Source organism: Erinaceus europaeus, chromosome 12, assembly GCF_950295315.1.
Source record: "Erinaceus europaeus chromosome 12, mEriEur2.1, whole genome shotgun sequence".
Taxonomy (NCBI): Eukaryota; Metazoa; Chordata; class Mammalia; order Eulipotyphla; family Erinaceidae; genus Erinaceus; species Erinaceus europaeus.
The window spans coordinates 85,957,102-85,981,167 of record NC_080173.1 but is presented as its reverse complement, the minus strand read 5'-3'; the positions used below and the strand labels follow the sequence as shown (position 1 = coordinate 85,981,167).

Below are 24,066 nucleotides of genomic sequence, written 5' to 3'. Positions count from 1 at the left end.
CAGCCCCAAACACCTTAGCTCCAGGCCAGTCTGCTTTGATCCTGAAGACTTGGCACGAAGTGGCTGTCGCGACTACCTGTATGAAGTGGGAGGGGCCGAGCTAAGGATTCCCTCGCAGGGAAAAAGAAACTGAGGCTCACAGAGGCTGGGTGACTTGGCCAAGGTCACACAGGGAGTCTGGGGAGCAAGCAGGAAACCAAAGCTAGGCTGAATTCCCCTTCCTGGGGTCACAGCCTCCTGGACCTTTTACTGTTATCTGGAGGTTGGTTGGGTGAAAGGTAAAAAGGTGGGGCTGGAGTGGGGAGTATAAGTGTAAGCCCTTCTTTGTTGGTTGTAGGGAGAAACAGGGCTGGGGGAGAAAGTGAGTACCTACAACCCTAAACCCACATTCAGCCGGAAGGGCTGTTTCCAATTATCCTGGGGGAAGGGAGGAGGATTTGCCTTTTTGGGTATATGAACTCTTGCTTTCAGCACCTCTGTGCAGAGGTGACATTCCTCTTCCCTCTCAGACCCTCACAGGTCTCCCGTCCTTTGTCCCTTCCCTTTGATTGTGAGGTTCAAAATCAAATCTGCTGACATTCTCTTTAGAACCCACCTCAGGGGCTGGAGAGGGTGTGAGCATAGCACACCAGACATTCAAGTCTAAAGCCCCAGAGGTCAGGTTCAATGCCCTGAAACGCTGCATGCTAGAGCTGCTCTGATCTCTCTTTCTCTCTCCCTCTCTCTAATGAAAAGATACATATATAGTGAACCCACTTCAGTCGGCAGCATTTGGCAAAGTGTATGTAGGGGGAGATACTGATTGAAAACAGTCACCTCCCACCCCCCAAAGACAGACTAGAAAAATGAAAAAAAAAAAAAAAAAAAGACTAGTGACAGTGACGCTGCTGAATCAAAGACTCCTGCCCTTGTCCGGCACCTAATGGCAAAACAGAATGTGACGTCTGTGTTTCTCAGCACCTTTACTCTTTCCTATGTGCCCTTGATTCTGGCTACTCAGTCGCCTGTTCCTGAGGGAGTACAGGGGGGAGCCCAGGACTCCTGCTCCCCTTGCCCCAAAGCTGAGTAATGGTCCCCCCTGCTGCTGGATGATGGTACACTGTAGAGCGAGTGAGCGAGTGAGCTGGTGTCTTGTCTGTCACTGTCTGCAGTTTCACACCCAACAGTCTGACACATGGCTTCTGCCACTCCTGCTCAGCCAGCCATACTCACTATGACCCCTTCTCCCCCTCACCCCACCCACCTACCTTGGGAGGGAGGTTTCAAACAGGTCCCCCTTTTCAGTTTACCAAGTTGCCTAGCAACCAGGCTATTAATGGCATGAAGCCCCGCCCCCCACTTGACTTCACACCAAGCTCAGCAGCCCCATTGGTTCCTGACTAGTCCCACCTTCCAACCCAGAGGTTTCAGTGAAAATGCCAGTCCCCACACCCCTGGACAAGGGAGCCCACTAGTCCCCCCCTTCAGGCCACATATGTATTCTGCCTTCCCAAAAAGACACAAAGACTCTAGTATCACAGAAAACCTTTTTATAGCAACTCATCCCCACTTCCCTCTGGGCCTCCCTGAGCCGCAGGGACACTGGCATCGCTTCCCCCACACCACCAGAGCTGAAGCTGACAGTCAAGGTGCATGTTGCTCATGGAGAGCAGGGGAAGGTCCACTCCCTGCTCCCTTTCATCTCCACTCTCTGAGGGCTCCGGAAACACACGCTGGCCGGAGGCTGTGGCCAGCAGAGGCAGGCTAGGGTGCAAGCTGGAAAGAGAGAGGCGAGGGTGTCAGCAGCCTAAGCAGGATGCTTGCTCCCTCGGGGATTCACTGCTCCCACCCCAATCCAGGCCCCAAGAACAGAACTGACTGATGACCTCACTCCATTGGTGCAGTCCTTCTGGGGCAGAAAACTCAGCACTGGCTCTGGTCGGCCCTCAAGCCCAGCCCCGGTGATATCCCACACAGACACGGTCCCACTTGTGCTGCCAGTCACCAGGCACTTCCCGCTCCTGGGGAACAGAGGACAGGCTAGTTGGTAGGAGTCATCCCTTCCAGGACAGGGACTCCTCAGGGTCCATCATGTACAGGGGCAGAGACTCAGCATCTCGTAGGGCAAGAGGGACCCACAGTCACTCACGGGTCCAGGTCAAAGTAGATGCGCTGATTGGTGGCCACCTCTCGGTTCAGAGACCACAGCGGATGACTAGGCTGCCGGAGATCCCAGCCCAGAAGCTCTGCATCCTGAACACACAGGAGAGGCCTGGCTTGACTCTTCATCTCTCCCTGCACCCAAGACATCCCTGCTTCCTTCCCTCTGCTGACAGGTCCTCTTTCAGCTTGGATCGATTCTGTTTCCATAACCATTTCCTAAGCAATGACAGACTATACCTCCACTCCTGCCTACCACCCACGTGCTTTGGGACTTCATGACGTGGCCCCTACCTTGCGTGCTCCTGAGAAGAACTGGTTGCCATCAGGGTGAAAACAGAGGTGGGTGATGCCCCCTTGGTGCCCCCCCAGTAAGGCAAGAGGGGAGCCATCGTCCCACGCATACAGACCCAGGGAGCGGCCATAGGAACCACAAGCATAGAGGGGCTGGGCTGGGCTAAAGGCTATACAGGAGATGATGCCGCTCTGGCCTTGTTTTTTGGCTAGAAAGGGGAGAACAAAGTAGGCAAAGCATTAAACGGTTCATCAGAGGAACGCCCGACTCCTGCCCCGCAGCCCACGAGCTGAGGCTCAATGTTTCTCTCATCCCATCTGCCACAAGCAGGACCTTCTACGCCTGACAAAGGACTCAGAAGTCCAAACTCTTCCTCCCTCTCAAACGTTTTTTTTTTCCTTTTCTTTCTTTTCTTATTTTTTTGCCTCCAGGGTTATTGCTGGGGCTCGGTGCCTGCACTACGAATCCACTGCTCCTCCTCCCCCCCATTTTTGTTGTCCTTGTTGTTGTTGTTTTTTTATTGTTGCCACTGCTGTTGTTATTCCTGGACAGAGAAAAATCAAGAGAGGAGGGGAAGTCAGAGGCGGGGAGAAAAGACAGACACCTGCAGACCTGCTTCACTGCTTGTGAAGTGACCCCCCCTGCAGGTAGGGAGCCAGGGGCTCAAACTGGGATCCTTACACCAGTCAGTCCTTGAGTTTCATGCCATGTGTGCTTAAGCCACTGCGCTACCGCCCAGCCCCCCCCCTTTTTTTTCTTGAGCAGCTAGAAAGCTGAAAACTTAAAAACTTATCTCTAGGGAGTCAGGCGGTAGAGCAGCAGGTTAAGCACATGTGACGCAAAGCCCAAGGACCAGCGTAAGGATCCCAGTTCTAGCTCCCGGCTCCCCACCTGCAGGGGAGTCGCTTCACAAGTGCTGAAGAGGGTCTGTAGGTGTCTTTCTCTCCCCCTCTCTCCATTTCTCTCTGTCCTACCCAACAACAATGACATCAATAACAACAACAATAATAACTCCAACAATAAAACAACAAGGGCAACAAAAGGGAATAAAAAAATTTTAAAAAAACACCTTATCTCTAATTTCCCAGGCAGCAAGATCTGAGGGGCCAAAAGGTGCCAGACAACAGGGCACAGACTCAGGCTTGAACCAGCTCTTTATCCACAAGATTGATCTTGGCGAGAATTTGACCCCCTCCCTGAGTCTATTCTCCCCTGTGCCCACTGAGCACAGCCTGCCTCCCAGGTATATCCTGACAATGCTGTATCCCTTACATGTGGTCCCAATTCACACAGGAGACCCCACAAGTGACAGTGTCTCATTTCCTCCTACCCCAAAGGCACAGATGCTTACCAAACGTGGCTCGGACCTCACAATCTCGGCCAGGCCGAGCGGTAGAGAACACACGCACAGTTCGATTGAAACCACAAAAGAGCTGGGAGCCATCGGGGGAGAAGCAGAGTGAGTGGGCTGTCGTCAGTTCATCCTGGGGACAAGAAAGGGCTGAAACAGGCCTCCAAAGCTTCCACCACCCTGGGAAAGCTGGGCCAGGATGAGCCAGGAGCTAGACAGGAAGCTCCCATACCAGGTGATTGTAGGCTCGAAAGGAAGCCCGGAGCTCTCCAGTGAACGCGTCCCAGATGTGAACTGGATTGTCCCGGCTGCTGCTGGCCACGCTGAGAGAGACATCAACACTGAGGCCGCGGTGCTGTCAAAGGAAGGGGAGGAAGCCAACTGACCAGCCCTCAGCCCACATCTACCTGAAGGTCACACCAAACTTCCCTCCTCCCCCCCCCTTTTTTTAAATATTTATTTATTCCCTTTTGTTGCCCTTGTTTTATTGTTGTTGTTGGACAGGACAGAGAGAAATGGAGAGAGGAGGGGAAGACAGAGAGGGGGAGAGAAAGACAGACACCTGCAGACCTGCTTCACCACGTGTGAAATGACTCCCCTGCATGTGGGGAGCCGGGGGCTTGAACCTGGATCCTTATGCTGGCCCTTGCACTTTGCGCCACCTGCACTTAACCTGCTGCGTTACCACCCGCCACCACCACCCACCCCCCCCAACAGAGGGCCAGGGAGAGGAAGACAGGAGAGGCAAGGGACGTCACTTACTAGGAGGTGTCTGGCTGTGATGAAGACATCAGAGAATACCAGCAGTAATCATAGACAGTGTCACCTTCTGGCATCCGAAGGACAGAGACCTAGGATGGGAGGCAGGAATGCCTGAGTCACTGGCAGGAAAAGCAGGCAGCTTTGCAGCAGAGAGGGACAGTCTGTCAGCACTTTGCCAGGCAGAAGATGGCAGGTGGGGTCAGATCAGACTGTCAAATCTGGGTGACCAAAAGCTACACAGATTTATCCGTTTGCCTCTTTCTGAAACTTGGGGTCTGTAGAGGTCTGCTGGACTTGTGAAACTATAAATATGGCAAGTTAAGCTAGGTTTCAAGGCCACTTTTGTTGGCTATAAGGAGGATCTAAGAAGCCAGAGGGAGCACACAGCTCTTCTTAAATCGGTACATTTATGCTTGACATGAAGCTAAATTCTACCTTGGTAAGAGATGTGCTGATGTGCACAGGCAAAGAACGGCACAGTGACTCCTGGTGGCAGAGTGAACAAACCCAGAATGACCTGGGGAATGTTATCTGTGCCCATGGAACAGTGACACGGTTCTGGCCAAATTCCAAAGCAGCCTTCCTGCTAAGGCCATCTGACACGGGATCTGTGTGATGTTGTACCCACCAAGGATTTAAACTTCAAAAAATAAACCAAAGTACAAGATTTTTAAAAGGAAACAAATACTATTCCAACTATGAGGCAAAGAATCAATGCTATGAATAATTACTGAGTAAATACTAGCTGTATTTACAGAATAAATACTAGTAAATCCCTGATAACTTTATTTATTTAATTTATTCATTTTCCCTTTTTGTTGCCCTTGTTGTTTTACTGTTGTAGTTATTATTGTTGTTGTTATTGATGTTGCCATTGTTGGATAGGACAGAGAGAAGGGGAGACAGAGAGGGGGAGAGAAAGATAGACACCTGCAGACCTGCTTCACTGCCTGTGAAGCGACTCCCCTGCAGGTGGGGAGCCGGGGGCTTAAACCAGGTTCCTTATTTTTTTTTTATTTTTAAAGAATTTTTAAAAAAAATTCTTGGGGGGGATTAATGGTTTACAGGCAACAGGAAAATATAGTAGTTGGTACATGTGTAACATTTCTCAGTTTTCCACATAATTCAAGCTCCTCTAGGTCGTCTTTTACCATGGTGTATCAGGACCTGAACTCTCCCCACACCCCAGATTCTTTTACTTTGGTGCAATACACCAAACCCAGTCCAAGTTCTGTTTTGTGTTTTCCCTTCTGTTCCTGTTTTTCAACTTCTGTCCATTAGTGAGATCATCCCATATCCATCCGTCTCTTTCTGACTGATCTCACTTAACATGATTCCCTCAAGCTCCATCCAAGATGAGGTGAAGAAGGTGAATTCACTATTTTTAATAGCTGAGTAGTATTCCATTGTGTATATGTATATCACAACTTAATCAGCCACTCATCTGTTCTTAGACACTTAGGTGGCTTCCAGGTTTGGGCTGCTATAAACATAGGTGTACACAGATCTTTTTGGATGGGTATGTTTGGTTCCTTAGGATATATCCCCAGGAGAGGAATTGCAGGGTCATAGGGTAGGGCCATTTCTAGCCTTCTGAGGGTTCTCCAGACTGCTCTCCACAGGGGTTGGACCAATTGACATTCCCACCAGCTGTGCAGGAGGGTTCCTTTGGCGCCAGAACCTCTCCAGCATTTGTTGTTGCTATTGTTTCTGATGTATAACATTATCAAAGGAGTGAAGTGGTATTTCATTGTTGTCTTTGCATTTTTCTGACAATCAATGACTTGGAGCATTTTTTTCATGTTTGTTGGCCTTTTCGATCTCTTCTTTGGTGAGTATTTTGTTCATATCCTCTCCCCAGGATTTTTGGATGGGGTCATTTGTTTCTTTGTTGCTGAGTTTGGTAAGCTCTTTATATATTTTGGTTATTAGTGTTGGCCACTTCTTTTTTTTTTAAAGGATTCTTTTTTATTTATTTATTTCCCTTTTGTTGCCCTTGTTTTTTATTGTTGTTGTAGTTATTATTGTTGTTATTGATGTCATCGTTGTTGGATAGGATAGAGAGAAATGTAGAGAGGTGTTGCTATGCTTCTAGTTCTGCTTATGGGATCTCTTCTGTTACATTGCTTGACGCTGTGGTCTATTTACATGGTCATTCTGTTACATTGGTTTGGTCTCTCACTCCCCCTGCCTCCGGGAGATTTTGGTTTAGTCCTTGCTAGTTCGGCTTCTTCCTTCTCCCCGCCCCCTATCCTACTTACTTCCTTGGTTCCTGACTCTTCTGCCAGAGGAGAGAGAGGGAAGAGAGAAAAAGAGAAGACTGTGATTAGAGATAGCTTAGATTGCGCTGTGTTCCACGTCAATAAAGAAATACTGCTCTCCACTCAGCCATGAGTCCCTGGTTGTCTGTCTCCCGCCCGCGAAGCTAGCCTGGCATACTGGCGCCCTGAACTGGGACTGACAGAGAGGAGGGGAAGAAAGAGAGGGGAGAGGGCGGGGGAGACAGCATAATGGTTATGCAAACAGATTCTCATGCCTGAGGCTCCTAAGTCCCGGGTTCAATCCCCCACACCACCATAAGCCAGAGCTGAGCAGTGCTCTGGTGTTTCTCTCTGTGTGTGTGTCTCACTCTCTGCATCTGTCTCAAAAATAAAATTAATTTAAAAAATAAATAAATAAATAAATAAAAAGAAAGAGAGGGGAGAGAAAGACAGACACCTGCAGACCTGCTTCACTGCCTGTAAAGGGACTCCCCTGCAGGTGGGGAGCCGGGGGCTTGAACCGGGATCCTCACACCAGTCCTTACGCTTGGCGCCACTTGCGTTTAACCCACTGCACTACCGCCCAACTCCCAGTGTTGGCTACTTCTAAGGTGACTCACCTTACCATCCTAGCTCTTGTATTCCATCCTCAGAGAATGAGGGCTGATGTGAACTGGCCAGAATCCAGGACACATGATCCTGTGTTCTTTTTTCTTTTGTGGAGTGGGGGTCTCACACATGTACAATTTCACTGTTCTGGGTTCTTTTCTCATTCAGATAGGCAAAGAAAAAGGAAGACACCACAGAACTTCCCCATGTGGTGCTGGGGCCCAAACTTGGGCTGTTCAAAGGGTAAGACACAGCTTCCTAGTAAGCTTCTCTCTAGCCTGTTACCCACCCCACCCCCAATCTGATCCTTGGGGGAAAAACAATCATTGAATAATTCAAACATGCAGGAAAGTGTTTTTTTAAAAAATATATTTATTTATTTATTTATTCCCTTTTTGTTGCCTTTGTTGTCTTTATTGTTGTAGTTAGTATTATTGTCTGTCTTCATTGTTGGATAAAACAGAGAGAAATGGAGAGAGGAGGGGAAGACAGAGAGGAGGAGAGAAAAATAGACACCTGCAGACCTGCTTCACCGCCTGTGAAGCGACTCCCCTGCAGGTGGCGAGCCGGGGGCTTGAACTGGGATCCTTACACAGGTCCTTGCGCCATGTGCGCTTAACCCACTGTGCTACCACCTGACTCCCAGGAAAGTATTTTTAAAGCCCAAACCTGTGACTTGTCTATCCTGCTTAAGAAATGAAATTATGGGAGTCGGGTGGTAGCGCTGCGGGCTAAGCACACGTGGCACAAAGCGCAAGGACCGGCATAAGGATCTCGGTTGGAGCCCCCGGCTCCCCACCTGCAGGGGAGTCACTTTGCAGGTGGTGAAGCAGGTCTGCAGGTGTCTGTCTTTCTCTCGCCCTCTCTGTCTTCCCCTCCTCTCTCCATTTCTCTCTGTCCTTTCCAACAATGATGGCATCAACAACAATAACTACAACAATAAAACAACAAGGGTAACAAAAGGGAATAAATGTTTAAAAAAAAAAAGAAAAAAAAAGAAATTATATAAATAGTTAAAAACAAACAAATCACCTTCCTAGAGCAGCTGTTGGATACTTCACCCAGTGAGGCATGTGCTCTGCCACGTGCACAGCCCTGGTCTGACCCCAAGCAGCGCCACGGCACCAGGGCGAGCTCCAGCGCTACACTGGCTTTCCCTCTTTCTCCATTTGAAGTAGAAAGGAATAAAAAGGTAGACCAGGAATGATAAGATTATGCATGTACTACCTAAGTAAATTTAGAAAAAAAGATAACCTTCTTTACAGAAGTTTTCCTTCAGAATAAACACTATCTTGAGTTTATCATTTAAAACTTTTAAAATTTTTATGTATTTATTTATTTTACTTTTTTTTGAAGATTTTATTTATTTATGAGAAAGATAGGAGGAGAAAGAAAGAACCAGACATCACTCTGGCACATGTGCTGCCAGGGATCGAACTTGGGACCTCATGCTTGAGAGTCCAAAGCTTTACCACCGTGCCACTTCCCGGACCACATTTATTTATTTATTTTTGGATAGAAAAGAAAGAAATTGGGAGTCGGGCAGTAGCACAGCAGGTTAAGTGCACATGACACAAAGTGCAAGGATCCCGATTTGAGCCCCTGGCTCCCCACCTGCAGGGGAGTCGCTTCACAAGCAGTGAAGCAGGTCTGTAGGTGTCTTATCTTTTTCTCCCTCTCTGTCTTCCCCTCCTCTCTCCATTTCTCTCTGTCCTGTCTAACAACATCAATAATAACAACAATAATAATAACTACAACAATACAAAACATGGGCAACAAAAGGGGAAATAAATAAATATAAAAAAAAAGAAAAGAGAAACTGAGAGAGGAGAGAGGGAGACAGACAGACAGACACCTGCAGCCTGCTTCACCACTCCTACAGTAACGCTTTCATCCTACGGGTGGGGACCAAGGGCTTGAACCTGGGTCCTCGCACACTGTAGCATGTGCCCTTAACCAGCTGTGCCACTGTCCGGCCCCGAGTTTATCATTTAAAAAAAAGATAGGGGCTGGGCAGTGGCGCACCTGGTTGGGCACACGTTACAAAGTGCAAGCACTCAGGTTCAAGGCCCTGGTCTTTAACTGCAGGGGGAAAGTTTCAACAAGTGGTGACGCAAGGCTGCAGGTGTTTCTCTGTCTCTCTCTCTCTATCTTCCACTTCCTTCTCAATTTCTGGCTGCCTCTATCCTGTAAAGATAATTTAAAAATTAAAAAATAAAAGATGTATTGCATGAAAGAGAAAGAAGTCAGAGTACCACTCTGAAACATGTGACACGGATCAAACCAGAAAGCTCAGGCACGCAAGCCTAACAGTTGTACTAGTTGTGCTATTTCCCGAGTTGGTGTCACCTCACTACCCCGAACTTGAAGTCAGGCCTTTAACGCTCTACTGTAATTAGTGGACTTAGACGCCAGCACTTGTAAAGAACCCAGACCCTAGTATATGGTCGTGTGCACTACCTGCCAGTCTCTCAAGTACTTTCTACTATTTTCTCTTTTTTGTTTTTTTTGCCTCTGAAGTTATTGCTGGGGTTGGTGCCTGCACTATGTACAAATCCACTGCTCCTGGCAGCCATCTTTTTCTCACTGTTGTATTTGTTGCTGTTATTGTTGGATCAGACAGGAAGAAATTGAGAGAGGAGGGAAAGACACCTGCAGACCTCCTTCACCGCTTGTCAAGCGACCTCCCTGCAGATGGGAAACTAGGGGATCAAACTGTAATCCTTGTGTGGGTCCTTGAGCCTTGCACTCTGTGCACTTAACCTGGTGTGCTACCTCCTGGCTCCCTTCTTTTTCTTTTTTTACCTAGAGACAGAGAAGACTGGCAAAATATTAAGAGCTCACTTAAGATTGTGGGCTGATTTGTCATATTCATGACCCAGGTTCAAGCCCAGCCCCCAGGACACTGAAGGAAGCTTTGGAAGTTTCAGTGCTGTGGTCTCTTTAACTCTCTCTCTCTCTCTCTCTCTCTCCCTAAAGTGATGCTCTAGTTCTATTTTATTTTATTTACTATTTTTTTGCCTCCAGGGTTATCACTGGGGCTCGGTGCCTGCACTATGAATCCACTGCTCCTGCAGGCCAGTTTTCCCATTTTGTTACCCCTGTTGTACTGTTGTCGTTGTTAGTGTTGTTATAGCTGTTTTTGTTGTTGGACAGGAGACAGAGAGAACTCAAGAGGAAAGGTAAAACAGAGGGGGGAGAGAAAGACACCTGCAGACCTGCTTCACCACTTGCGAAGCGCCCCCACTGCAGGTGGAGAGCTGGGGACTTGAACTGGGATCCTTACACAAGTTTTTGTGCTTCGTGCCATGGCACTTAACCCGCTGCACTACCGCCCAGCTCTCTCTCTATATATATATATATATTTATTTATTTATTTACCAGTGTACTGCTCAGCTCTGGCTGATGGTGGTACTGGGGATTGAATCTGGGACTTTTGGTGCCTCAGGCATGAAAGGCTATTTGCATAACTATTATGCTATCTCCCCAGCCCTGGTTCTCTCCCTTTTATAATAAATCTTATTTTTATTTATTTATATATTTTCCCCATTTTTGTTATCCTTGCTATTATTATTGTTATTGTTGTCATTGCTGCCATTGTTGCTGGATAGGACAGAGAGAAATCGAGAGAGGAGGGGAAGACAGGAGGGGGAAAGAAAGACAGACACCTGCAGACCTGCTTCACAGCTTGTGAAGCGACCCCCCTGCAGGTGGGGGTCCAGGGGCTTGAACTAGGATCCTTCCGCCAGTCCTTGAGCTTTGTGCCATGTGCACTAAAACCAGTGCACCACTGGATCCGGCCCCTATTTATATTTTTTTAGACAGATTGAGAGAGACCACAGCACCGATGCTTCCCTCTGTGGTGGGGACCAGGCTTGAACCTGGGTCGTACCCATGGTAAAGCAGCACACCATCTAAGTGAGCATTCCTTGCAGAATTTTTTTTTCTTTTCTTCTTTTTCTTCTGCTTTTATGCAGTATGGAGACCTTGCTCACCTGAGATATCACCTCTCTTGACCACCACCTTTATCACTCTTTATATTTTAGAGAGAAAGCAAGCAGAGGGGGAGAGGGAGGGAGAAGCATCAAGGCATCACTTCACTATCCATTGTGCTGCGCTTAAAGCCAGGACTTCACACATGATAAAAAACACACTCTAGTGGTCTGGGAGGTGGCACAGTGGCTAAGGTACTAGCCGCTCAAGCATGAGGTCCTGAGTTCGATCCCTGGCAGCACATGTACCAGAGTGATGTTTGGTTCTTTCTCTCTCTCTCTCTCCTATATTTCTCATTAATAAATAAATCTTTAAAAAAAAAAATAAAACACTCTACCAGTTGCTCCTGGCCCTAGGAATATTTTCATACACAAAAGCAGCATATCCCATTGTCGTGCATGCCTTGAAATTCAATCATATGGGGACTACATGCATCCCATTCTGATTGTGAGATGGAACCAGTGGTCACAGCTCAGCTTCTTCCCTATTGACAGTCACTGGTGCTCTTCATGTTTTGGCTGGTGTGCTTTAACTTTTCTTTAATGTTTTTTCCTAAACCTTATCTATTTATTTATTATAAAAGAAAGAGACCGAGCACTACTCAGCTCCAATATAAGGTGATGTTTGAGACTAAACCTGTGGGCTCGGGGGCGTCAGGCATACAAGGGAGTGCTCAAACAGGCAGACCACTTTTGGATACTTGCGTGGAGGGGTTCTTCACAGTGTCTGACACAGAAGTTACTGGGCTCTACGGCTTAGTATGCGTATTGATTTTGCTCCATAGTGACACAGGGTTGTTGTTCCCCCCCCCCCCCCCCCCGCTTTACCCTCCTACCAAGAATATGTCAGAGTGCCTGTGGCTCTACGCCCCCATGGTATAGCCAGACTTAATTTTTTCTCAGTGTGGAGGTTGTGAGATAGAATTTCACATAATAGTGGTCCAGCAGGTGGCGCAGTGGATAAAGCATTGGGCTCTCAAGCACGAGGTCCTGAGTTCAGTCCCCGGCAGCACATGTAACCAGAGTGATGTCTGGTTTTTTTCTCTCATCTCCTATCTGTATGGTTAATAAATAAAATATTTTTTAAAAAATGAAAAAATAGGGGGCCAGGCGGTAGCGCGGCAGGTTAAGCACAGGTGGCACAAAGCGCAAGGACCGGTGTAAAGATCCCCATTCGAGCCCCGGCTCCCCACCTGCTGGGGGGGGGGTCACTTCACAAGTGGTGAAGCAGGTCTGCAGGTGTCTCTCTCTCTCCTTCTCTATCTACCCCTTCTCTCTTCATTTCTCTCTGTCCTATCCAATAACAATGACAGCAATAACAATGATAAACAAGAGGAACAGAATGGAAAAAATAGCCTCCAGGAGCAGTGGATTCATAGTGCAGGCATTGAGTCCCAGCAATAAGGCCAAAAAAAAGGAAGAAAAGAAAAGGAAAGAAGAGAAAAGAGAAAAAGGGCAGGGTGGTGGCAACCTGGCTGAACACACACATCAAAGTGCATAAAGACCTGGGTTCAAGCCCTTGGTTCCCACCTACAAGGGAAAAGCTTCATATGTGGTGAAGCAGTGTTGCAGGTGTCTCTCTATAAACAATTTTTTTTTTAATTATCTTTATTTACTTACTAACCAGAGACAGCCAGAAATCAAGAGGGAAGGGGGAAATAGAGAGGAAGACAGAGAGACACCTGCAGCCCTGCTTCACCACTCCTGAAGCTTTCTCCCTGCAGGTGGAGACCAGGGACTTGAACCTGGGTCCCTGCTCATTATAACATGTGCTCTCAACCAGCTGTGCCACCACCTGGGCCCCAAGTGTCTGTCTGTCTCTCTCTCTCTCTCTCTCTCTCTCTCTCTCCCTATCTCCCTTTCCCTCTCAACTTCTGTCTCTATCCAAAATTTAAAAAAATAAATAAATAAAGGAGAAAAGACAAACACCTATAGCATTGCACCACAGCTTGTGAAGCTTCCCCTGCAGATGGGGATAGGGACTCAAACCCGGGCCCTTGTGAATGGTAACCTGTGTTACCACCCAGCCACTCTAGTAGGTTGGAAAGTGAAAGACACCCACCATAGCACTAATGCTTCCTTCAGTGTGCGGGAGCCAAGATAAGCAGCACACTATCCAAATAAGCTATGACATCAGCCCTCAACAGTTCTTTTCTTACTGATTTAAAGGAAATATATATTTTAAATATTTTATTTATTTATTAATGAGAAACATAGGAGGAGAGAGAAAGAGCCAGACATCACTCTGGTACATGTGCTGCTGTGGGGATTGAACTCAAGACCTCATGCTTGAGAATCTGATGCTTTATCCACTGTGCCACTTCCCAGACCACTAAAGGAGCTATTTGTTAATTTATTTATGTATTTATTTATTTATTTAAGCACTGCTTAGCTCTGGTTTATTATGGTTCTGGGGATTGAATCCAGGACTTCAGAGCCTCAAGCATGAAATGTTTTTGTAACCATTTATGCTATCTCCCCAGTCACTGCCACCAGCTTTTTGTTAGTTCTTTGCTAGGCCCCAAGGTGATGTCACCCAGTCATGGCTTGTTTCCACAAATCCAGTGTTTAGTGGGAGGCTTTGCTATATCCCAAAGGACCTCAAAATCAGTAGGTCTCTTACAGATCTAACATCCACCACCTTCTGTATTCAAGTCCCAATCTGACCAGATTACTATTACTCTTCATGCCCTTTCCACTCCTAGCTGCCAAATCATCCCAATTCTACTTTTTTAAAAAAATATATTTATTTATTTATTTATTCCCTTTTTGTTGCCCTTGTTGTAGTTATTATTGTTGTTACTGATGTCGTTGTTGTTGGATAGAACAGTGAGAAATGGAGAGGAGAAGACAGAGGGGGAGAAAGAAAGACACCTGCAGACCTGCTTTACCGCCTGTGAAGTGACTCCCCTGCAGGTGGGGAGCCGGGGGCTCGAACTAGGATCCTTAGGCCAGTCCTTGTGCTTTGGACCACCTGCGCTTAACCTGCTGTGCTACCTCCCAACTCCCCCAATTCTATTTCTTAAGAGTTTGTTTGAGAGTTGAGCAGTAGCGCAGTGGGTTAAGCGCACGTGGCGCAAAGCACAAGGACCTTTGCAAAGCGCAAAGAACCATAATGATCCTGGTTCGAGCCGCCATCTCCCCACCTGCAGGGGAGTTGCTTCATAAGCGGTGAAGACAGGTGAACCTGTCTACTACCTGTATTCCCACCTGAAGTTACTAACTTGTAAACATTTCTTCAACACTCTACTTCTTGTTTGGGCCTCTCTACACCTTCATACTCCCACCTGAACATCCATTCTCCAAACTGTAGTCACACAAAGGCCCTAGAGACCTTGCTGAACTGCATGAGGTCCTGAGTTCAATCCCCAGCAGCACATGTACCAGAGTGATGTCTGGCTCTTTTTTTTTTTTTAACTTAAAAAAAAATTTATATATATATATTTTTTATTTAATAAATATATATTTATTTTTTTAAATATTTTATTTATTTATGAGAAAGATAGGAGGAGAGAGAAAGAACCAGACATCACTCTGGCACATGTGCTGCCAGGGATCAAACTCAGGACCGCATGCTTGAGAGTCCAAAGCTTTATCACTGCGCCACCTCCCAGACTACTTTTTTTTTATATTTATATCTATCTTTCTCTCCCCCTCTCTGTCTTCCCCTCCTCTCTCCATTTCTCTCTGTTCTATCCAACAATGATGACATCAATAACAAAAACAATAGTAACTGCAACAATAAAAAACAACATGGGCAACAAAAGGGAATAAATAAATAAATAAATATTTAATAAAGGGGAAAAAAAAGACCCTGGGTTCTGACCTCTCTACCTTGAGTTAAAGACAGAAAACAACAGTAGAATAAGCAAAATGGATGGATCAGAAAGATTACATGTAATTGATGGGATTTGGTAACTATTTGGATGTGGGGAGTTAGGAAAAGGAAGATTAAAGGATGAAAGCTTAGCTTCTAGTCTGGACATCGGTGGTCCTCAAGATGGTAAAAGAACCTGGGTTGTGTATAGAAGAGTATGAGGTGCCAGTGGGAGGAGGAGGATCAGCTAATCAGCTAGCATGCCCTCCAAGTGAAAGCTTTTATGAATGGATATAGCATTTGTGGATGCACATATCTCTCCTCTCCAATTTGAGATATGGAGGGCACAAGGATGCAATCTCCTCAGGAGAAGGCTAGAGAGAAGTGAGGGCTTCAGACACAATCAACAGGGTAGGGAAGAATATTCAGGGAAAAGTCTAAGGAGAGTTATAGAAAGTTCTGTGAAAAGGTAGAAAATGGGGGCTGGACAGTGGTGGTACACATGTTACAATGCACAAGGGCCCGGGTTCAAGCCCCTGGTCCCCTCCTGCAAGAGGAAAGTTTCATGAGCAATGAAGAGGTGCTACAGGTGTCTCTGCCTGTCCCTCTCTATCCCCCTTCCCTATCAATTTCTCACTGTCCTATCAAGAAAAAAAAAAAAAAGGAGTGGTCCAGTGGATAAAGCACTAGACTCTCAAGCATGAGGTCCTGAGTTCAATCCCAGTCAGCACATGGACCAGAGTGATGTCTGGTTCTTTCTCTCTCCTCTTATCTTTCTCATGAGTAAATAAATAAATAATCTTTTTTTAAAAAAAAGAACTTACTTACTCATGAGAAAGACAAGAGGAGAGAGAGAAAGAACCAGACATCACTCTGATCCATGTGCTGCTGGGACTGAACTCCAGGATCTCATGGTTGAGAACCCAATGCTTTCTCCACTGCACCACCTCCCAGACCACATAAATAAATAACCTTAATGGTACTGGGGAGGTTTGTGCATTGGTTGAAGACAGGACTTGCAAGCATGAAGTCCTAAGTTTGTTTTCTAGAATAACACATGCCAGTCAATAGTGGTAGATTTGTAACATAGGCACTGAGCACCAATAATCTTGGTGGCAATTATAAAAATTTAGAGGGAGGGGGTTGGGTGGTAGCATAGCGGATTAAGCGCACATGGCACGAAGAACAAAGACCGGTGTAAGGATCCTGGTTCGAGCCCAAGACTCCCAAAGTGCAGGGGAGTCACTTCACAGGCAGTGAAGCAGGTCTGCAGGTGTCTTTCTTTCTCTCCCCTCTCTCTGTCTTCCCCTCCTCTCTCCATTCCTCTCTGTCCTATCCAACAATGACATCTACAACAACAATAAAACAAGGGCAACAAAAGGGAAAATAAATAATTTAAAAAAAAATTTAGAGAGTCGGGCAGTAGCGCAGAGGGTTAAGCGCAGGTGGCACAAAGCACAAGGATCAGTATAAGGATCCTGGTTCGAGCCCTTGGCTCCCTACCTGCAGGGGAGTCACTTCACAGGCGGTGAAGCAGGTCTGCAGGTGTCTATCTTTCTCTCCCCCTCTCTGTTTTCCCCTCCTCTCTCCATTTCTCTCTGTCCTATCCAACAATGATGACAACAATAACTACAACAATAAAACAGTAAGGGTAACAAAAGGGGATAAGTATTTTAAAAAAATTTAGAGGGGGCTGGGTGGTAGCACACCTTATTTATTTGACAGGACAGTCCTTAACCTGTAGCCTCGAACCATGACTCTAGAAAATAAACCATTCCTCCTTATTTCTCATCTTCCTCTCGGAACGCTCCATTCCCTCACCTGGATATGGCCCTCACCCTGGCTGACCCTGTGAACTTCTCAAGATGCAATGGTCTTCATTCTCCCCATCCTTCAGTACACACCTCAAGGACGAGACGAGTAGAGATATACAAGCTTCCCATTGTCATTTCCAGTTTCCGTCATTTCCCTAGACCCCAGCTCCTTGCCATCAGGCTAGCTCCACACTTTTTTGTCACCCTCCCTCATTTAGTGAGACTTAATTCCATGCTCACTGCCTCATTCCTCACAGATACCCATTGCCTTTCACTTCCACAGGGAATCCCTCCTTCCCTCCCCCTCTGCTCCCCTTCCCTCTCTGTACTAAAGCAGTGCTCAGCTGTGGCTTATGGTGGTGCAGGGAATTGAACCTGGGACCTCAGAGCCTCAGGCATGAGAGTCTCTGCATAACCATTATGCTATCTACCCCTGCTCAATCTGATCTTTTCTTTACCCAGCATCTTCTTTCCCAAAATATCAGTTTGGTTCACTCCCCTCCTTCCAGTCTCTGATCAAATGTCACTTTAACTGTGAGTCTTGGGGCCAGGCAGTGGCACAGCTGACAGAGCACACATATATTTTTATTTTTTTAATTTTTAATTTTATTTACTTATGTTATTAGACAGAGACAGTGAGAAATTGAGAGGGGCTGGGGAGACAGAAAGGGAAAGAGACAGAGACACCTGCAGTCCTATTTCACCAATCATGACGCATTCCCCCTGGGGGTCCGGGTGGTGGTGCACCTGGTTTAGTGCACATAGTACTATGCACAAGGACCCAGGCTGGAGCCCCCACTACCCATCTGCAGCAGGGACACTCCATGAGTGGTAAAACAGGTCTGCAGGTGTCCTTTTTCCTTCTCTATCTACCCGTTCCCCTCTCATTTCTTTCTGTACTATAGAATAAAATAGAAAAGAAGCAGTGGATTTATCATGCTGGCACCAAGTCCCAGCAATAACCCTGGAGAGAAAAAAAAAAAAGAGCTTTCCCCCTGCAGAAGGGGACTAGGGGCTTGAATCCCAATCCTTGTGTACTGTAATATAACCAGGTGTGCCACCACCTGGCCCCATGGAGAGCACACATGTCACCATGCACAAGGACCCAGGTTCAAGCCCCAGCTCCCCAACTCAGGGAGGAAGATTCACAAGCAGTGAAGCAATACATTTCTTCCTCTCCTTCTCTATAACCCCTTATTCTCAATTACTCTCTGTCCTACCGAATAAAAAAAAAGTTTTAATTTAAAAAGGGGGGAACAGAAAAAAAATGGCTGCTAAGAGTGGTGGGTTTGTCTGCAGGCAAGCCTCAGCAACAACCCTTCTGTCAATAAAAAAATAAAGTGTTTTGGCAGTCCAGGGAAGTGTGGCCCAGCAGATATAGTGTTGGAGTTTCAAGCATAATTCTCAGGCAGCATGTGTATGTGATGTCTGATTCTCTGTCTTTCCTCCTCTTTCATTATTAATAAGTAAGTAAATAAATAAAAGTAAGCTTTTATTTTCTATTTCTTTTTTTGTATTTATTTATTTATTCCTTTTTGTTGTCCTTTTTAATTGTTGTTGTTATTGATGCTGTTGTTGTTGGATAGGACAGAGAGAAATGGAGAGAGGAGGGGAAGACAGGGGGAGAGAAAGACAGACACCTGCAGACCTGCTTCACCGCCTGTGAAGTGACTCCCCTGCAGGTGGGGAGACAGGGGCTCGAACTGGGATCCTTACGCAGGCCAGTCCTTGTGCTTTGTGCCACATTCACTTAACCCGCTGCGCTACCATCTGATTCCCTATTTTCTATTTCTATCTCTGGGTAAATTGTACCACCATCTACCTGGCTGCAAAATTTGGACATTGGCAGTCCCTGTTCAGGGTGCCATTATGCCGGGCTAATTTTGCGGGTGGGAGACAGACGACCAGGGAGTCATGGCTGAGCTGGGCAGCAGTATCTCTTTATTCATGTGGAATGCAAAGCAATCTAAACTAAGTTAAACTATCTATAATCACAATCCTGCCCTTATGTACATACTCGCCAAGTAGGGTGGAAACAGGATGTGACTTAGAGAGGGTGGAAGGAAAAGAGACTGGTGCAGATCAGGGTGACTAGGAGAGGGGGCGGAGCAAAGAGACATGTGAACCAGTGGGGATTAAACCAATGCCCTGGAGGGAGGGTGGTGCTTAGTTAACAGTGGTTTATGTCAATAGACCGCAGCTTTAAGTGGGATCAAACCAATGCCCTGAAGGCATGGCGATGCTTAGTTAAGCAGGATTAGAGACAGAAGCTCTAAACCAGGGGAGCTGGCGCACTACCCAACAGGACATCACCCTTGATGGCTTGCTTCCCTGAACTTCTGCATCTATCTGAACAAGCCTACATAACAGGCTTCAAAGCCATCCTCACCTGCCCAGCTCTCCTGACACCACCTTATTCCAACCATATTTCTCACCTGAGATATGATAATCACCTCCCAGTGAGTCTCTCTTATTCTACTCTTGCCCACAATCCATTCTGTGGACTTCAGACATCACTTCACTTTTCTAAAACTCTTATAGCTTCCCAAAGGAATTCTAAATAGCCCTTTCATAGGCTGACACAATGAGACTGCTAGGCACCTCTCTACCCTCCTCACACTCTCCGTTTGCTGGCCTCAGTTGCAGGCACACTTTACATACTTTCTGTTTCTTGATATGCAAAGTTTTTCCCCAGCACTGAATCTCTGTAATATCATTATATTTTCCTGGAATGTTCTTTCTACTGCTCTTCATATGACTAATCTCATCATTTTTCTTTCCTTTTCGAAAACAATGTTTTTCATTTATTGGATACTGACAGAGAGAAAGTGAGAATGAACAGACAGAGGAAGAGAGACACCTGCAGCACCGCTTCACCACTTGTGAAGCTTCCCCCCTAGAGGTGGGTACCCAGGGCTTGAACCCGGGTCTCTGCATGGTAACGTGTATTCACAAGGGGTGCCACCACCCTGCCCCCTCCTCATCTGTCAGATATTAGTTTAAATGTCTCTTTTTCTGAGAGTTCCTCCCTGACTACTTAAAGCCCCTAACTACTTAAAGGGGCATCCTCCAGTTAAGTTTCTCCTAGTTGTTTATTTCCTTCATAATATTTACCATAAATTGCAATGATCTTAATGTTGGTTTACATGTTTGTCTATCTCCACACAAGAAAGGAATCAACTCTTGGAGGGGGGGGGAGCACACAAACTCTGGGAGTAGTTACAATGTGGAACTATACCCCTGGAATCTTATTTTATTTCATTTTTTTAATTTTTTTATTATCTTTATTTATTTACTGGATAGAGACAGTCAGAAATGGAGACAAGGGGGAGATAGAGAGGAAGAGAGACAGAGAGACACCTGCAGCCCTACTTCACCACTTGCAAAGCTTTCCCCATGCAGGTGGGAACTGGGGATTCGAACCTGGGTCCTTGTGCATTGTAGCATATGCACTCAACCTGGTGTGCCACCACCCGCCCCCACACCTGTAATTTTATAATCTTTAAAACAAACCACTATTAAGTTACTAATTAAACTTTCTTTTTTAGTTTTTTTGTCTTTATTACTTATTGGATAGAGGCAGTCAGAAATCTAGAGGGAAGGGAGTGATAGAGAGGGGGAGAGACAGAGAGACACCTGCAGCCCTGCTTCACCACTTGTGAAGCTTTCCCCCAGCAGGTGGGGACCAGGAGCTCAAACCTGGGTCCTTGCACACTGTAACATGTGCACTCAACCAGGTGTGCCACCATCTGGCCCCACTAATTAAACTTTATCAAGCCACTGATAAAAACTACAAAGTAAAATTTAAAAACTCCTTTGGGGCCAGGTGGTAGCATAGCGGGTTAAGTGCACATGGCGCAAAGCGCAAGGACGTGCATAAAAAACCAGGTTTGAGCCCCCAGCTCCCCACCTGCAGGGGAGTCACTTTACAGGCGGTGAAGCAGGTCTGCAGGTGTCTATCTTTTTCTCCCCCTCTCTGTCTTCCTGTCCCCTCTCAATTTTTCTCTGTCCTACCCAACAATGACTGCAATAACAACAACGATAAATAACAAGAGCAACAGAAGGGGGGGATAGCCTCCAGGAGCAGTGGATTAGTAGTGTAGGCACTGAGCCCCAGCAATAACCCTGGAGACAAAACAAAACAAAACCTCCTTCATCTGTCTCATTCACCACTTAACTCAGTACCAAACACAGCTAGCAGACATATTGGCAGTTCATTCAATAAATATCCATGAGTCTAAAATGAGTTTCATCAGTGTTATGAGCAATAACAGCAGTACTAGAGTAACAATGTAAGACAAAAAAATACCTATGTCTGATGAAAGAATGGACAAACATCCTCTAAAATCACTTCAGAACCCAAAATAAGAAACGCTACTTGGGGGAGGAGTCGGGCGGTAGTGCAGCGGCATGTGGCACAAAGCACAAGGACCAGCATAAGGATCCCAGTTCAAGCCCCCGGCTCCCCACCTGCAGGGAGTCACTTCACAGGCGGTGAAGCAGGTCTGTAGCTGTCTATCTTTCTCTCCCCCTCTCTGTCTTCCTCTCCTCTCTCCATTTCTCTCTGGTCTATCCAACATCAATAACAATAATAACAACAACAACAATGAAAAACAACAAGGGCAACAAAAAGGAATAAATAAATAAAAATTTTAAAAAAGAAATGCTACTCGGGCAGTGGTAGATAGTATAATGGTTATGCAAAGAGACTCTTGTGTTTAAGGCTCTGAGGTCCCAGATTCAATCCCCTGCACCACCATAAACCAGAACTGAGCAGTGCTCTGTAAAAATAAATAGACAAATAAATAAAAGTTCCTATAGAGAAAAAAAAAAAGAAAAAGAAAACCACTATCTATGAAAATTCATGGTGAAGAAAAGGGCTGTTTGTAAACAAGAAGGACTTACATGTGTGGAGTCTGATGAAGGGGACAGGACCAGCCCCCACTTACCATTTCTGAGTAATCCAGCTGCTCCCCCTCACTGTACAGCTCTGAGGGCAGGTTATAAATACGCAGGATGTTGTCAGCACTATTGGTCAAGATGCAAGAGCCATCAGGAGCCCTAGGGGTGGCAAAGAGTGAGAAAACTGGACAGACCTACACTTGCCAAGTTGCTGGGTTAGAGCTCAGGCTCCCTGTGGGAAGTGGAAGACAGACACTAAGTTACACTTCAGCCCAGTCTTCAGAGGGATTCTAACTTCTCTCACTTCTTGTGGATCCTTTCTCCAGGTAACTGTAATATTGTAAGGTCAAACTCCTGGGGTCGTGGGGGGTCCTCTCCCTGCCCCACTATCTTTACTTACCACTTACAGCCTTTCAAGAAGTTCTCCCGTTGGGCGCTGAATTCAGACCAGGAACCCGTGAGAAACCGAGGGAGCTGAGAAAAGTTATAGTTCCAAGTGCTGGAAAGAAGATGGGGAGAAACAAACCTGGGTCAGCAAAGCCAGGGCAATGGGGGGGGGGGAGTGGGGCGGGGCGGTGGCTGGAGAAGAAGGCATAGTCTCCACTCCCTGGTGACCGCACCTGCACTCCCCGCACACTCCCGGCACCTGCACTCCCCGCACACTCCCCAGCTCCCACACCTGCACTCCCCGCACACTCCCCAGCTCCCGCACCTGCACTCCCCGCACACTCCCGGCCCCGCACCTGTACTCCCCGCGCACTCCCCAGCTCCCGCACCTGCACTCCCCGCACACTCCCGGCCCCGCACCTGCACTCCCCGCACACTCCCCAGCTCCCGCACCTGCACTCCCCGCACACTCCCGGCCCCGCACCTGCACTCCCCGCACACTCCCCAGCTCCCGCACCTGCACTCCCGCACACTCCCGGCCCCGCACCTGTACTCCCCGCACACTCCCCAGCTCCCGCACCTGCACTCCCCGCACACTCCCCAGCTCCCGCACCTGCACTCCCCGCACACTCCCGGGTCAACTGCCTTCACCACTTACGGGAATCCCTCATCCTCGGCACCGGGATCCTCAGACACACCTTCCACAGCTTCTTCAGGGCTCCAGTCTGGCCTGTCCGTTTCTTCTGCAGGAAGGCTCACATTTCCAGAAGGTTCTGGCTCCTCGATTCGAGGGCTCAACCCAGCCGGAGGACCGCACGCGGTTCCCAGGGGAGTGGAGAGAGCAGCGGGGTCCCCCGCCGCCAACTCCTGGGAGCCAGCCTGCGGATCTGGAGACACGCGGGGCGGATCGTGCCCATCGCATGGCGGTGGCATCAGCTCAGGGTCGGCGTCTTCATGCCTCGGGGAAGCCTGAGGAGAGAGCTGGGCTGACGCTGGGGGCTGGTCTGAAGACAGGCAGTCCGGAGCCAACCCAGGCTCCTCCGGCGTCTTCATGCTGCAGAGGAGGTGGCGGACATCTGCCGCAGCCAGGTGGCCTTCTCCCCCCGGGGCCAGCAGAAGCGGCAGTTCTAAAGTTCACAACCGGGCAGAGGCATATCTGGAATAACCCACTTGTGCCTTTCCCCTTCTTCCGGGAGGGGGCGGGAGATGCCAACGCCGAACACCCCCGAGTCCTAGGTCGGTAGAGCCGCGCCACTTGGTCTCGCGGGAACTCGGCATCCAGGATCAGATTTCGCGGGTGACCCACGGAGGGGAGGGGCTACAGTGCCGGGTCAAGGGTTACCATCCCATCAAGCACTGCTGCTCCTGGAGGCTGCTGGGAGTTGTAGTCTCTAAGCCCCGGAGTGCCCTGCTTGCGCTCCCTCTGCTGTCTCCTTTGGGCATTCCCTCTTTTTTTTTTTTTTTTTTTTTTTGTTGCAATATTTATTTTATTTTATGTGGGTTAGAGAGATTTTAACATGAATCAGAGAAAGCTAAGCCAGAGCACCACTCTGGTACGAAGGGCGCAGGGGCACTGGGAATCCAAATGGGAGTTTCAGGCATGCAAGTCAAGCCAACGATGCTGCTTCTCTGGTGGGGCTTAAAAAGCACCTTACTGGGATATAACGCAGCGGGTGTCTGTCTTTCTCTCCTCCCCTCCTCTCTGTCTTCCCCTCCTCTCTCCATTTCTCTCTGTCA

At 47.4% G+C, this 24,066-nt stretch overlaps 1 protein-coding gene across 1 annotated transcript; it reads right to left on the bottom strand.

The window, feature by feature from the left end:
- Positions 1-1,514: 1,514 nt before the first annotated feature.
- Positions 1,515-23,604, bottom strand: WRAP53 (WD repeat containing antisense to TP53). The gene is made up of 10 exons (XM_007523382.3): positions 22,988-23,604; positions 22,343-22,441; positions 21,990-22,101; positions 4,548-4,636; positions 4,018-4,108; positions 3,786-3,918; positions 2,434-2,642; positions 2,129-2,232; positions 1,866-2,000; positions 1,515-1,755 (listed from the first exon to the last, which is right to left on the bottom strand). The coding sequence occupies exons 1-10, from the start codon at positions 23,380-23,382 to the stop codon at positions 1,530-1,532; spliced, it is 1,593 nt and encodes a 530-aa protein (XP_007523444.1). The 5' UTR covers positions 23,383-23,604; the 3' UTR covers positions 1,515-1,529.
- Positions 23,605-24,066: the final 462 nt, after the last annotated feature.